The following is a 12,771-nucleotide window of genomic DNA, read 5'->3' as shown; positions in this document are numbered from 1 at the left end:
ATCGACCTGTGAAACACTGTAAAATAGCCGTGGCACAATCGAAGCTCAACTGACAGCATGTACGTACGTTTAAATTGACGGTTGCTTATGAAATTTAATTAAAGCATACAGAGAGTCATTTTTTAGTAGCTTTATTGTTAAAAACATGGATTCGATACGATGGAAATGTTAGTGAGATTTATGTGTCATAGTTTTGATTTTTTTAAAATAGTTCTGAATTACCTACATGACATGAAAATCGCATTTTTGCTGATTTTTCTCATTGCACAGCAGCATTGTCCTCTTCGGAGACATCCAGCACCTGACTTAGAATGTCCTCGATCAGATCGTTCGCCATACGACCGATTTCCTCTTCCTCTTCCTGTTCATCAGCTTCCACCTCCGCACCTTCAAAGTGTAACCCGTAGAAGTCACTACCGCCCATTTCTTCTTCGTCTTCGGGAAGCTCTTCCACTTCATTCTCCGAGTAGGCCGACTCTGCCGTCGCAGCCGGTGGAAGCTGCACCGCTCGGTCGATGATACCATCGAGCAATCCGTCCACAACTCGCCTGTCTTCCGGTTGCTTTTGATCGGTCGTGGCCGCTTTTTGCACATTTGAGCCATCGGTAGACACTCGTGTTTCTTCGTCTTCTTGCCGATTGTAGAGTATCTCGTGAACGTTCGCCAGGTGCGGCTGTTGTTTGAATTTGATTCTTTCCCGAACGGTCCGACGGAATAGATCCGGCAAAATCATTTCATCCGCCAACGAACCAGCAATCGAGACGAGCTCCTCTCGCCCACCAACCGTGCCGAGACCCGGTCCACATGCGCTCAGCAGCGACGTCCCATCACTGCGTCGGTCCGCTTCCTCGTCAAACTTGCGCACCAACTGATGTATCTTTTCACGCATCTCATCCACATTTTCCGCCTGCTCGAGCAGCGCATTTTCCAGATAGATCGCCATCTCATCCTGCATTACTTGCGATTTCCGGTCAACCGGCGGTGCAAAGGCGGAAGAGCTCTCGAACATGGACGACGATTCCCGGCAATAGCGTTCCTGTTCGGCAAGCAGATAGAACGCCTGGGTGTTCCGCTCATGTTGCAGCCGCGTCAGTTCCCGCTCGAGCGTATTCATCAGCGAACTCATCTGCGCGTGCGAGCTACCCTCGATGAACGCGTCCAACAGCTGCTCGTTCTTGAGGATGTGCAGATAACGTTCGCGCACACTTCCGCCGGCCACCGTGGACAACCCTTCGGCCGGGAAGAACTCTTCCACCACCGGAAGCCGATGGGAAGCGATAAGATCCTCCATCAGATCATGCTCGCTGGCGTAGTCGCGATGGATCATCAGCTGGGTGGCGCGACCCCGGATTAACTTTTGCAGCAGAACTGCCTGCTGATAGAGGGAATCGTTTTCCCTTTCCGGTGACATTGCGACGGGCGACACGACGAGACTTTCCGTCGGCGAAGACACCACTATCAAACATTGGGGGGCTGCACGTTCGCTGTCTTTTCGATTGCGGAATTGCTAAAAGTAAAAGTGGAAGTTTGTTCAAGAAATTGAGTGATAGGTTTAAAAAATATATAAATAAAAAACTTGTTTGATTTAATGCTTGTGCAAATTGCACAAAATCCCCAATCGTAAGATTAAATGACCAATACCATAAAAAAACGCATTTTACAAATGAAAAAACATACAGAAAAAAAAGAAACAACGCTGACATTTTTTAAATTTCCCAGTAAAACTGATGCATGCATTGAATTTGACCATCGCAAAGCTAAAATTAGACCTTAGATCAAGTGCTACTTTTACTAAATACTTTTTAAATTTTTAAATTTTTTTACGTAAATTTAAAAACTGTTTACCAAACTATTACCTTCAGTGATTCATACAGCTTGCGCAAGAAATTATCGGACCAGAAACCCTTCTGGAACTCACGACAAACTTCCTTTGGCTTCCATAGCTCTGGACGCTGATCTCGGGGGTTTACAAACTTGTGTGCGACGGCCGTTTTTTTCTCCAATTTCGCCAGTCTGAATGTATGTAATGTGGATAATTTTGATTATTTGGAAAAATTAAGTTAACGATGAATCACAAACTTACCCCACTTCGATGAGATTGGGATCGTAGTCATATGACTGCTTGGTGTACTTCTTTCTTCCTCCGGAGAATGCCTCCAACGCCAACGAGCTACCGGTGCCACCCATTCCCCGCCATTCCTTTGCACCATGGCGTACACTCTGCTCGTGACGCTTCCGTTCGAGTTTGCGCAAATTTCGCTCGAACGTTGCCTCCAGCTTCTGCATGGCCTGGTTCCGGGCCTCGTTGATGCGTCGCTTTGTATTCTCCATCTTACCCTCGGTCGCCTGGTGAGTGTCCCGTTCGCGTTTCTCCATTATCTTGGCCACCAGCTGCAGCCGCAGCATCTGATACCGATCGATCTGGCGCTCCCGGGCGACCCATTCCTCCCACTCGAAGATCTGCAGCACGAGTTTCTGCTGGCGCCACTCGTCCACCGAATCGCAAGCCCCTAGCGCGTACTCCCAGGTGCGTTTGCGGCGCGCTCGCTCCACAATCTCCACCTCGTTCACGCCGGGAAAGCGCGTATGCTGCAGCATCTCCGCCACGTACACGATCTCGGCCGCCGGCATTACGTTCTCCTTCAACACGGCCGTCGGCATCCATGGTTGCGTCTGAGCGGACGACTCCCGAAAGACGGTTTGCGAAGCAACCTCACGGAACCGTGGCTGTCCGGTGTCGCCGGTCGACTCATCGTAGTCACATCCGCAGTACTCCGTCTCCCGTTCATCCCCTCCGTGGTGTTCCGGAGCGTACCGCACGTTACATCCCGTTTCGCCGGCGTTTGGGTGGCAGAAAAACTTGGCCCGCTCGGAACCGAGTACCCGGGAAGAGTCTGGCGTTTGCGCCGGGTAACCGGTACCGTACGTCCTCAGCGAAGTCACCTGCACCTCCGGATGGTACGGCAGCGGATTCCGGTGCATCACGTAGTGATTCCGTGTCAGTCGGGGCAGTTCACTAAACATCGACTGGTACACGGGAAATATGCCGATCGGGGCCGATTTCGCCAACGCCGCGTGATTCGCCCGACACACGTCCTTCTGGTCCGAGGCCACGTACAGCGGATCGTAGATATGGTCAAAGGCCCGCGACGGTCCCACATTATGGCTTCGGTACGTCATTTTTCACCACTTCCTGGAGCAAGTTTAATTAAAAATTCCTTCACTACGCACCACTGATAGCTTCCAGTGAGGTTTTCCTTCGGCGAGAAATTCCGATAGACACAGGTGACCGACCCGGGCGCACGGTGACGACGACTGGTGTTGTTCTAATTTTTCCGGTCGCGACGCGTTCACTCCCCGGCGCGATTTGATCGATAAATAAACAAACGCGTAACATGATGCGTTGCCAAGGTAACGAAGACTTCATGGAACAAATTGCTAGATGGAGGCGTGCTCAGCAACACGTTGCTTCGATGCAACAGGTGTTGGACCCAGTTACACGGTGTATTTTGCCAAAGCAAAAATACTTCAACAGGATACAGGATCACAGGATCGTAGAAAACACGCAGCAAGGTTGTCTCAACGACATGCTGAACGAGGGGAATTCCTTCCTGTCTCAACTAGTCAATTGAACACTTTTTTCTAGCTATGAGTCATATACTAGACGAAGACATTTTCCTTCTTCAGAATCGGTAAGTAATGAGTAACATCGATTGAATTTATTTTACCTCATGTAATTTAGCTTATTAATTTCCTGAATGTTTTAAGAGTAAAAAATAGCATTTGGACATCCCCCCAAAAACCCCACTGCTCGAACATTTATTTTTCAAAGCATCATAAATCAAAACATAACATAAAATATGCGGGTCAAAAAATCCCCTGCATCTCCTCCATTCACTTTCAACTTAGTTCATTAACATCAACATTTACATCACGTCATTGTATCGTGCAACAGTGACGTCAGATGTGGGGGCCCTTTAGCATAACGCTTCTATTCCGGCTACGATAAAAACTCCGCGCAATCATTCATCCCAGACGACCGAAAAATACCCCACCCTCAGCCACATTGTTGTGATCGTCTGGCGAGAAGAGTTTCCCGCGTCTTACTGCACGCCGAAGTTCTGTACGATGCGTTACGAGTTTGAATCATACCATGCAATACGGTTTCTCCACGTCTTAACTGAACCAGTTCGCGTGTGTGAATGTTTTCTTCGCATGTTCATCACTTGCCGGTTGTTCATCTTTCCACGTTCCTGCAAGCCGGTGGAATAGGAATTATTCTCCCGATGACGATCAGTCGTTGCTTGATACTGTGCGCGTTAGGAGTATATAGTCTTATATGTTAGAAGAGATCATTTGCTTGGACGAACAAGCATCATCTCATCATCATCATCATCATCATCACCATCATCATCATCATCATCATCATCATCGTCATCATCGGGACCGCAAACTGATACCATCTACACTTCATCTACACACTGCAGCAACCGCTGAGGAGCAGTACTATTTTTATTTTTCATTAGAAGAAAGCAATGTTCTACGATCGAGAGTATGCGATTAAAAAATATGCTACTCCACCGTAAACACAATGCATCACTGCGTTGCTGATAGCGATAGTGCTGATAATAGAATCGACGAATGGGCAAGAAAACCGTTTGCTAGAAGCAGACAGAAAACATGTAACTTCGTCACTACACGATCCGGTCGTACGATCGCTCCAGTTGTAAATTCCACGCTAGTTGGAACAGTCGGTGGACAGTTTTACTTTCGATCAGTCGCAGAGTCGAGTGCTTCCGAGTCGCATGTGCAAGTAGTGTGTGCTGAAAAGTGAAAAGTGCATTGAGACATTGATAATCGGAGCAAAAAATTCACTGTGCTATTTAAAGGTCGGCCAACCCAAGCACGATCTCTTGGAACACGACAGGGAGTGAGAAGTGCGTAGAATGTTTTAATGTAATTACCACGACCGTGGAAGTGACCGAACCGGTGAATCATCGCTTTGAGTAGTCACTACAACCACAACCGTTACTATTACAGACCGATTTTAAGTAACTTAAGGCTTAAAAATGACACAAAACAATCGCCCAAACTCTTCGTCACCGACAACGGAACAGCCTCCGACGGGCAACAACGTGGACGACACGTTCATCGAGATGCAACCGATCGAGGCTGCGCTCGACGGAGCGCCGGGGTCTGACTTCCTGGAGCGCATAGAGGAAGAACCGCTCAAGATGAGCAACGTAGAGGATCTGTCGAGCAGCATGTCGGAGGTGGATGGGAAAAAACGGTCGCGATCGAACCAGACGCACACCTACGACATTCACAAGGGCATCGCAGAAAGTGCAATGGATATATCGCTCCTAACGGCCAACGCAAACCAACTCCGGCTGCTTGTGACGTACAACGAGAGCTCCAGCACGTACGTGGCGTGCATAGCGCTGGTCATAAGCTCGCTCATACTCCAAGTGTTGGTAGCTAGCGCCGTTATTATAGTAAAGGTAACTTACCGAAATTAATTATGAAATTAACAAATTTGTTTCCTAACATATTGAAAGTCTTCTTCTTCTTGGCGTAACGACCTCTTGGTCATGCCTGGCCGTTAAGGGCTTACAAGACTTGTTTCCCTGTTGTACGTGGATAGTCAGTCCTCTCGTACAGGGCCTCCCCTCCGGTTTCGGTTGGGATTCGAACCCCGCTCATGGGCCGATTTTCTAACCGGCGCTACCGCTCGACTGTCGCAGAACCCCGCGGACTAAACTGAAAGTCTATCACACTTGAATCCTCTGAAAAGTAGAGTTGGTACAAGCTGATCGTTTGACTGAACCAAAGCTTTAATATGTATTTTTTTTAATTATCAATCTAAAAGTGGAACAAAAGAGGCAAGAATCAATTCGTCAGCAAAGCCTAAAACTTAAAAGCCCCAATTGAAGTGTGAATGTGATTGATTTCAAACGAATAGTCGGCAAACCATGATTGCTCACTGAGTTACACGTTTTATAGCTTACCAACGGCAATAAACATTTTAGTTAATTAAATATACATCACACTAGAGTTTAAATTTTTTGTGATGTACTTTAAACATTGAAGAAATATTGACAATAGATCTACAGCTCGCTGATTAGTTTTATTTTGCAAATGCACCTAGAGAATATGTTGCATTCATGAATCTAACGCAAATATAATTAACAAAAGCTTAATTTGTGTTTTTTAGAGTCATCCCAGGTCAAAGCCAAGTCAGCGCATACATCAGTTAAAAGTTGCGTCATCTATACTGGTCTCCATCATCACGGTGATCAACATATTAGTGGCATCGCTCGTCATAACGAATAAGTAGTTGATAGTAGTCTAAGCCACGCTTAGGCTAACATATTGATGGATTTTATCCATAAACACCAAGTAGCTCTAACCATTGTAAGAAGAAGCAACACCACTACCAGTTACTTAACGTGGTAAAACATTAGTCTTAAGGTCACTTCCGATCGATAATTGCAACCGCTCACGAATGGGATACGGAACAGAAGTTAAAAAACAGCAACAACACCCCTACCTTATCCTCGAACCAGTTGTACCACGACGGCTTGCGGATGGTTGTAGCTGCGGTTGGTTCATTCCACTGATAGGTTCCCATCCGCTAGGCAGCAAAACTTGCGGTCACCGCAACATACGACAACAACGACAATTCCCACAATGACGAGTCCCACAGTGTACAGGGTAAAGCAGAGCGATAGTGCAGTTCCCGTAAGTCATCTCGGTGGCATCGTTCCGACTGGCAATGAAATACCACCAAGTGGCTTGGAAGACTCTACCACCTACGATAGTGCCGAATCAGAGTACTATCTGGCACTGAGCAGCAATGGGTTCGATTGCTTCCGCAGCATAGTGGAGATAGCGCTCAGTGTGTCCTTTCTGGCCGCCAACAGCAACCTCTTGCGGCTGCTGGTAAGCTTCAAGGAGACGGAAACATTTATCGCCAGCGAGGCACTGGTGACGGTGTCCATCGTTCTGCAGATCCTGGTAGCCATCTGTATCATCACAATAACGGTAATGGCGTTGGATGACGTTAGCTAGAGAGCAAAATGGGACGGAAATTGATTAAAACAAAACTTCTTTTCTTCCCTCGTTCAGCAGGTGAACGATCCTAGCCGGTACGTGAAGATGAAGGCATGCGCAGTGACCGGAGCGATTCTCATCTCCCTGGTAAACTTGCTGATCCCGTTCATCATCAATGTGGAGCACTCTAGAATCGATTTTCGGGAATTATATCGTACCTACGGGGAACAGGACAATTAAAGAGAATCTAGAATGATAGGTTTTAAAAACGATGTCTCTCAATAAATTAAAGCTTTATTGTGATTTCGCACAATTACTTACGCCAAATGATGTGTTCTTTCGTGTACGTTTGCTCCAATTTATTTCTGATATTGCAAGGCATAAACTACCTCGCGGAATTAGTGTTTGCTTTCGCACGCATGGGTGACCGAGGCTCGGAACATCTCGCTGCTTGAAGCATCCAACCTTCACATCGGTTCAATGTAGCGCTAGCCAACGGGTCTAGCCAGGCGTCCATGCCCTTGACTTGCACACTATAATAGCCCTTTGCTCGAATGGAATAATTTTCAGACATTCCGCAACCATCGTATCAGTAACACGCGTTCGGCGCACCAATTCAATCCAGTGCGATAATAACCACCATTCGGAATGACTCGTCCGGAGCGATCAAGTCGAAGTGCCTCCCGGGAACGGGTATCTCGATTCGACCAACCGCATCATCACGTCGAGCACTTGGGAACCCGTGGGGTGCGCATATTCACCGGCAACGAGAAGCAACCGAAGGTGTTCTGCAATCCGGTTATCTTCAACCAGGACGCCACGCGCAATCAACCGTACCAGGAGAACGATTGGGATAACAACGAGCGTACGCCAAACCGTGCGGCGGATCGTGTCGCCAATCCGGACGAATATCGCACCGGAAATGGTGGCTACGATGTGCGCCGGTCCCTGCTGGAGAACGCACTTACGATCGCGTTCCTGGCGGCCAACTCGAACCAGCTGCGGATGCTGACGAGCAGTAACAGCGATCGCCAGGATACGATCACCTATCGCGCCTGTCTGGCCCTGATCATACTGTCACTGATACTGCAAATTCTAAACGGTGTCGCCATGCTGCTAATGTCGGTTAGTATGTGGATCGCATTCAATGAACGATTGCAATTTTAGATCCATGTTGCGACGACGCCTCACCTCCCTCCGTTTGTATTTTCCTTTGCAGACGCACACCAGCCAGCGTTGGCCCCTGCTACGGACCTTGGCCTGCATCGCTGCCACCACGATCGCCCTGCTTAATCTTGGCGTGGTGACCATGCTGAATGTACTTCTCGAGTCATCCTGAGGGCACTGAAATTCTTACGAAATTTAAAAGAAAATCAACTAGTTTCCCCTTGTCAACACGTTCACTTGATAATTGTCAATGCCCTGCCTTGTCTTTGGTTTGCTGTTTGTAACGTGGCACAAAATATGTTTATAACTTCACATTTAATGATAATTCCCATACTGAAAATAAAATCTATAATTTGAAACTTTAAAGGTTGTGTGTTTAATTTTCGTAAAAATACCTAGTACAATAAGTTTCGGCACATTCAGGCTGTTGAATTTTAAAATTTTCAAGTATAAAAGTTGCGAAAATGTGTATCCATGCTTTAGAAGCAATGGAAGATCGATATCACAAATTCTTCAAAAGGAAATTCACAGCGAGTATTTTTCCACACTTGCAAATTTTGTATACAATAATTTCGGCGATTGATTTAATTATACACATCACAATTGAGGCTCAATGTTACACAAATCAATAAAACGATTCATAAATCTTAAAGAAACATCCAACTCGTTGCTTATCACTAGACCATTTAACCTTCGCTACACCTGAATGAGCATCTTCCGCATTCTAGCATATCCCTACCATAAATGTAACGTCGATACACCATCTATAAGATCGGTCAGAAGGTGATGTTAAGGTGCTGGGAACTTGCACAAAACAGTACAAACTGAAGCAGCACGCAGAACGGACCAATTGTACTTTGATTTGCGGATTACAGTGTACGTTATCTAGCATATATGGAAGTTAAACTCAGCTCCTTCTTTTGGTTAACCAACGGTACCTCAAACTTGGCCAACACAAGTGACCAGCATTGAAAAGAGTATGTCGTTTAAATCTGTCCCCCAAATGTACCGGTCAAATTTTCATCCGCAGGGTACAGTCTCGGTACGATCCCATTTCTGATCGGTGCAATGAGCTATCGTGAAATAGAGCAACCCGTCGATCTTCCGGTTGTGTATCGTCACAATGCCACATCATCCTCTGGAACGAGCGATGGAAACTATCGGAACAACCTGTCGCGCACTAATCCGTCGTTGGGGAAAAGCAAGAGCGACCTCGACCTGACTAGCAGCAAGTTCGAATACAACCCATCCGGAGACCCCGAGACCTACACGACCATGTCGTCCACTTTGGCCACCCGTCCGGAGCGAAGCTCCTCGACTGTAGTCCCACCAACCCCTCCCCCTTTGCCACCAAAACCACCCATAGCCGTTACAGGGATCTATCAGACCGGCAGTGGGCGCCGGGTTTCCACCATAACGCCCTCGTACGACATTTCGAAGAGTATCGCCGAAAGTGCAATGGACATTTCACTGCTAACGGCCAACGCAAACCAACTGAGACTACTCATTACCTACAACCAGGGCTCGAAAACGTACGTCGCCTGTATTACGTTCGTTATCATGTCACTGGTGCTGCAGATGATGGTCGCGATCACGATGATCATCGTTTCGGTGAGTAGCAAAGTTAACTTATATTTGCTAACCCGACTTTAATGTATGCTCATTCCTTCAATTTAGCTCACAAAGCCACAACGAGACGATCCAAAGAGGCATAAAGTTAAGATCGTTACATCGATCGGTGTAGCTATCATAACGATGATCAATATCCTTGTAGCATCGCTGGTTGTTGCGGAACAACCTCCCAATGCTATAGTAGCTTCTTCCGGTGGTGTTATTGGTCTGCTAACCAATATTAATGTGTCTGATGCGATTGGTGGAACATAAAACGAAGCAAACAATGAAATAAAGGTTGTTTAATCAAAACCATCCTGAAAAATTATTCTTAAATAAAGGCAGATATTAAACTTTATTTTATTTCTACACTCTTCTTACCAAACATTTTCAAACTTACATTTGAAATATTGGTGATAATTGGCCCACACTTTTCTCTGCTATATTTTTTCTTTTTTTAACTTTTTCACGTTTCCAATTCGTTAGTTAACGAATTAAGTTAATTTTTTGTTTGATATTGCGTTCAACAAGGTTGTTTCAACATAGATGTGCTTCATGCAAATCAACGTCCGTGCAGAAGATGAGGTACATTTATATTCAGTGTGAAAATTTTTAGCGTTTCAATCGAGTCGCTATACTATTTTGGGAAAGAGTTTGGCAGCAATCACGGTTTAAATTTCATTTTTCTACTACCATCAATCGTTCTAATGTAGATGATTCGAAAAAAATCAAAGTCAGAAACAAAATCATGTTTGACAATCAGTTGTGACAACAAGCTGTCAAACGTGTTTGTCAAGTATGGCGTTAAAATTGACTAGTCCTTGCTTCTGCATAAGTTAGCTGCTGCGATAGAACTTCGAGATTCTAAACACGCTAAAAGTTGCACTTCAAATCGTTCAACAAATTTACAGAAAGGTAAGCAAAATCACGAGCTATAGTTAAGTTAAAGCAGCTGATTGACCTTGAAGTGCAAAACTATCAACTCACAAGAAACATCTAGTGAAGCGCCGAACGAACGAATGTTTTGCATGATGTAACATGCGTATACACACCAACCTTCCGGCAAACGATAGCAGAAAAGGCAGATTTTCGTACAATACCCGTGGCAGTTGTCGGTTTGCGCGATGTGGTGCAAGAAACGCAGCAGCGTAAATAAGCATACGTGCGAAATCACTAATCCCCGGTCCGGTCTGTTTCAGATTGCCTGGACAGATGTGCTTGATTGATTGAGCACGGAACTGAATGTAAACAGGCGCCACAAGGATATTCTGGCGTCAAAAGCATGTACGAACCAGTGGTGTTGATACTATCGCTAGACGAGACCGTCAAGCCGGGAACGATCGTGGAAAAGATTCGTAAGCAGCCGAACGATCAGAATCAAGTTAAACGAGACAGCGTACCGATATCGATCGATTACCCGTATCAGATTCAAGCGAAATGCTGCGATGTGATCAACCTGGTCCCACACGATTCCGCTGAGCTGGACTCGATTCGCGATAGAATTCTGGGATGGCCAGATGGAATAGTGATTTATTTCGACGCTAAAAATCGTTCGATTCTAGAGGTGCTTCCAAACTATCGGCAGTTTGTTGAAATTGACCAGAAATCCACTTTTAATATCCTACTTTGTAACACTCTGATGAAATCCAGCGAAGATGGTGTAACCTTTGACGAAGTGAAAAAGCTCTGTCCCACATTCAACGTGATCGAGCTCGAACCAGACGATGCTTACAATGCATCAAAATCATGGCGGACGCCTATCGAGAAAGAAGAAATGCAGGAACTTATACAGGCGATGCAAAATCACGTCTGGACCAAGCCAACCGTAAACCAGTCTAAGCCCGGTGATAAATCACCAACATCAACAACACAACCACCACCACCACGAATTGCCGCGAATCCAACCAACGATGACAATGGTCAGTTCGCGGAGGAAGATATACGAATGATGGAAACCAAGCTAATGATGCCGGAACACGCGTCGCCAGGATATTCTGACGACAAAAGCATTAGTGAACCAGTAGTGTTGATCATCTCGCTAGATGACACCATCAAGCCGGAATCGATCGTGGAAAAGATTCGCAAACAACCGAACGATCAGAATCAGGTCAGACTAGTCAAGTTAAGCGAAACGGTTGGCTATCCATATCACATTCACACGAAATACTACACCGCCGATGTGGTCCTGGTCGCACACGGGTCATCTGCGCTGGGCTCGATTCCCAACGCGTTACTAAAGCGGATAGAAGGAATTCTTATCTATTTCAACGCAAAAGATCGCTCATTTCTCGAAGTGCTACCCGATTATCGGCGATTTGTGAATAAAGAAGACATCGAATTTGGTGTCCTACTTTGCAACACCCTGGCAGAATCCAGTGCGGACGGTGTTACCTATGGCGAAGTGAAAAAAATTTGCCCCGTCTTGGATGTGATCGAGCTTGAACCAAGCGCAGAGGATGTTGCTAATGCCGCCACGGCGGGAGAAGCAATTGGCGTGGAAGAATTGATACAGGAAATTCACGCGCACGTCTGGTCCAATCCAATTATGCATCGGGGAACCACGCAGGTTGGACCGAGTAAAGAGCCTTCCGCGTCAACGGCACCACCACCACCCATTGCCGTGAATGCAACCAATGATGACGATGGTCCGGTCACGGAGGAAGAAGAAAAAATGATTGAAGCCGAACTGAACGGGTTCGAGCGACTGCTGACGGAAGTGATGGATTTTCAACCCAACACCAGCTCGTGGAGCAGGAACGAGCGGCTCATGTACGCGCAGGAGCTTGCGGAAATGTTCGATGACATGGTCGAAGAGGACGATTGAATCGGACAAATTTCTTTCGGTTATTTTAATGCTTTCTTGAAGCTCTCATTCCGCGAAGGTTAGATCCTAGGACATTAAAAGAAAGAGGAAAAAATGCATCTTAACTTTTCTTCAAT

General features: G+C 46.1%; 5 protein-coding genes and 1 pseudogene across 5 annotated transcripts; 5 read left to right on the top strand and 1 right to left on the bottom strand.

The window, feature by feature from the left end:
- Positions 1 to 259: 259 nt before the first annotated feature.
- Positions 260 to 3,180, bottom strand: LOC131293341 (cilia- and flagella-associated protein 91-like). Its single transcript, XM_058321420.1, has 3 exons — positions 2,084 to 3,180; positions 1,857 to 2,013; positions 260 to 1,507 (listed from the first exon to the last, which is right to left on the bottom strand). Exons 1-3 carry the CDS (start codon positions 3,178 to 3,180, stop codon positions 260 to 262), a joined length of 2,502 nt encoding a protein of 833 aa, XP_058177403.1.
- Positions 3,181 to 5,069: 1,889 nt separating this feature from the next.
- On the top strand, positions 5,070 to 6,439 carry LOC131293340 (ninjurin-B-like). Its single transcript, XM_058321419.1, has 2 exons — positions 5,070 to 5,501; positions 6,215 to 6,439. The coding sequence occupies exons 1-2, from the start codon at positions 5,070 to 5,072 to the stop codon at positions 6,335 to 6,337; spliced, it is 555 nt and encodes a 184-aa protein (XP_058177402.1). The 3' UTR covers positions 6,338 to 6,439.
- Positions 6,440 to 6,690: 251 nt separating this feature from the next.
- LOC131293338 (uncharacterized) lies at positions 6,691 to 7,333 on the top strand. The gene is made up of 2 exons (XM_058321418.1): positions 6,691 to 7,044; positions 7,129 to 7,333. The coding sequence occupies exons 1-2, from the start codon at positions 6,691 to 6,693 to the stop codon at positions 7,291 to 7,293; spliced, it is 519 nt and encodes a 172-aa protein (XP_058177401.1). The 3' UTR covers positions 7,294 to 7,333.
- Positions 7,334 to 7,701: 368 nt separating this feature from the next.
- LOC131293337 (uncharacterized) lies at positions 7,702 to 8,392 on the top strand. The gene is made up of 2 exons (XM_058321417.1): positions 7,702 to 8,178; positions 8,273 to 8,392. Exons 1-2 carry the CDS (start codon positions 7,702 to 7,704, stop codon positions 8,390 to 8,392), a joined length of 597 nt encoding a protein of 198 aa, XP_058177400.1.
- A 722-nt stretch (positions 8,393 to 9,114) lies between these two features.
- Positions 9,115 to 10,104, top strand: LOC131284927 (uncharacterized). The gene is made up of 3 exons (XM_058313789.1): positions 9,115 to 9,154; positions 9,251 to 9,831; positions 9,898 to 10,104. Exons 1-3 carry the CDS (start codon positions 9,115 to 9,117, stop codon positions 10,102 to 10,104), a joined length of 828 nt encoding a protein of 275 aa, XP_058169772.1.
- A 1,493-nt stretch (positions 10,105 to 11,597) lies between these two features.
- On the top strand, positions 11,598 to 12,718 carry LOC131293336 (uncharacterized; annotated as a pseudogene).
- The last annotated feature ends 53 nt before the right edge of the window (positions 12,719 to 12,771 follow it).

This window comes from Anopheles ziemanni, chromosome 2 (genome assembly GCF_943734765.1).
Source record: "Anopheles ziemanni chromosome 2, idAnoZiCoDA_A2_x.2, whole genome shotgun sequence".
In the NCBI taxonomy this organism is placed as follows: Eukaryota; Metazoa; Arthropoda; class Insecta; order Diptera; family Culicidae; genus Anopheles; species Anopheles ziemanni.
Note: the sequence above shows the minus strand (reverse complement) of the source record. Positions and strands in the feature narration are given on the sequence as shown.

What these genes read in the sequence shown, in the direction of transcription:
- LOC131284927 (XM_058313789.1), top strand. Translation starts at nt 9,115, where the DNA reads ATGGAAGTTAAACTCAGCTCCTTCTTTTGGTTAACCAACG. An exon ending in CTTCTTTTGGTTAACCAACG is followed by an intron (nt 9,155 to 9,250) that starts GTACCTCAAACT and finishes TTTCATCCGCAG; the next exon opens with GGTACAGTCTCGGTACGATC. An exon ending in TCACGATGATCATCGTTTCG is followed by an intron (nt 9,832 to 9,897) that starts GTGAGTAGCAAA and finishes CCTTCAATTTAG; the next exon opens with CTCACAAAGCCACAACGAGA.
- LOC131293338 (XM_058321418.1), top strand. Translation starts at nt 6,691, where the DNA reads ATGACGAGTCCCACAGTGTACAGGGTAAAGCAGAGCGATAGTGCAGTT. An exon ending in TCTGTATCATCACAATAACG is followed by an intron (nt 7,045 to 7,128) that starts GTAATGGCGTTG and finishes TCCCTCGTTCAG; the next exon opens with CAGGTGAACGATCCTAGCCG.
- LOC131293341 (XM_058321420.1), bottom strand. Translation starts at nt 3,180, where the DNA reads ATGACGTACCGAAGCCATAATGTGGGACCGTCGCGGGCCTTTGACCAT. An exon ending in CCCAATCTCATCGAAGTGGG is followed by an intron (nt 2,014 to 2,083) that starts GTAAGTTTGTGA and finishes ACATACATTCAG; the next exon opens with ACTGGCGAAATTGGAGAAAA. An exon ending in AGCTGTATGAATCACTGAAG is followed by an intron (nt 1,508 to 1,856) that starts GTAATAGTTTGG and finishes TTTTACTTTTAG; the next exon opens with CAATTCCGCAATCGAAAAGA.
- LOC131293337 (XM_058321417.1), top strand. Translation starts at nt 7,702, where the DNA reads ATGACTCGTCCGGAGCGATCAAGTCGAAGTGCCTCCCGGGAACGGGTA. An exon ending in TCGCCATGCTGCTAATGTCG is followed by an intron (nt 8,179 to 8,272) that starts GTTAGTATGTGG and finishes TTTCCTTTGCAG; the next exon opens with ACGCACACCAGCCAGCGTTG.
- LOC131293340 (XM_058321419.1), top strand. Translation starts at nt 5,070, where the DNA reads ATGACACAAAACAATCGCCCAAACTCTTCGTCACCGACAACGGAACAG. An exon ending in GCGCCGTTATTATAGTAAAG is followed by an intron (nt 5,502 to 6,214) that starts GTAACTTACCGA and finishes TGTGTTTTTTAG; the next exon opens with AGTCATCCCAGGTCAAAGCC.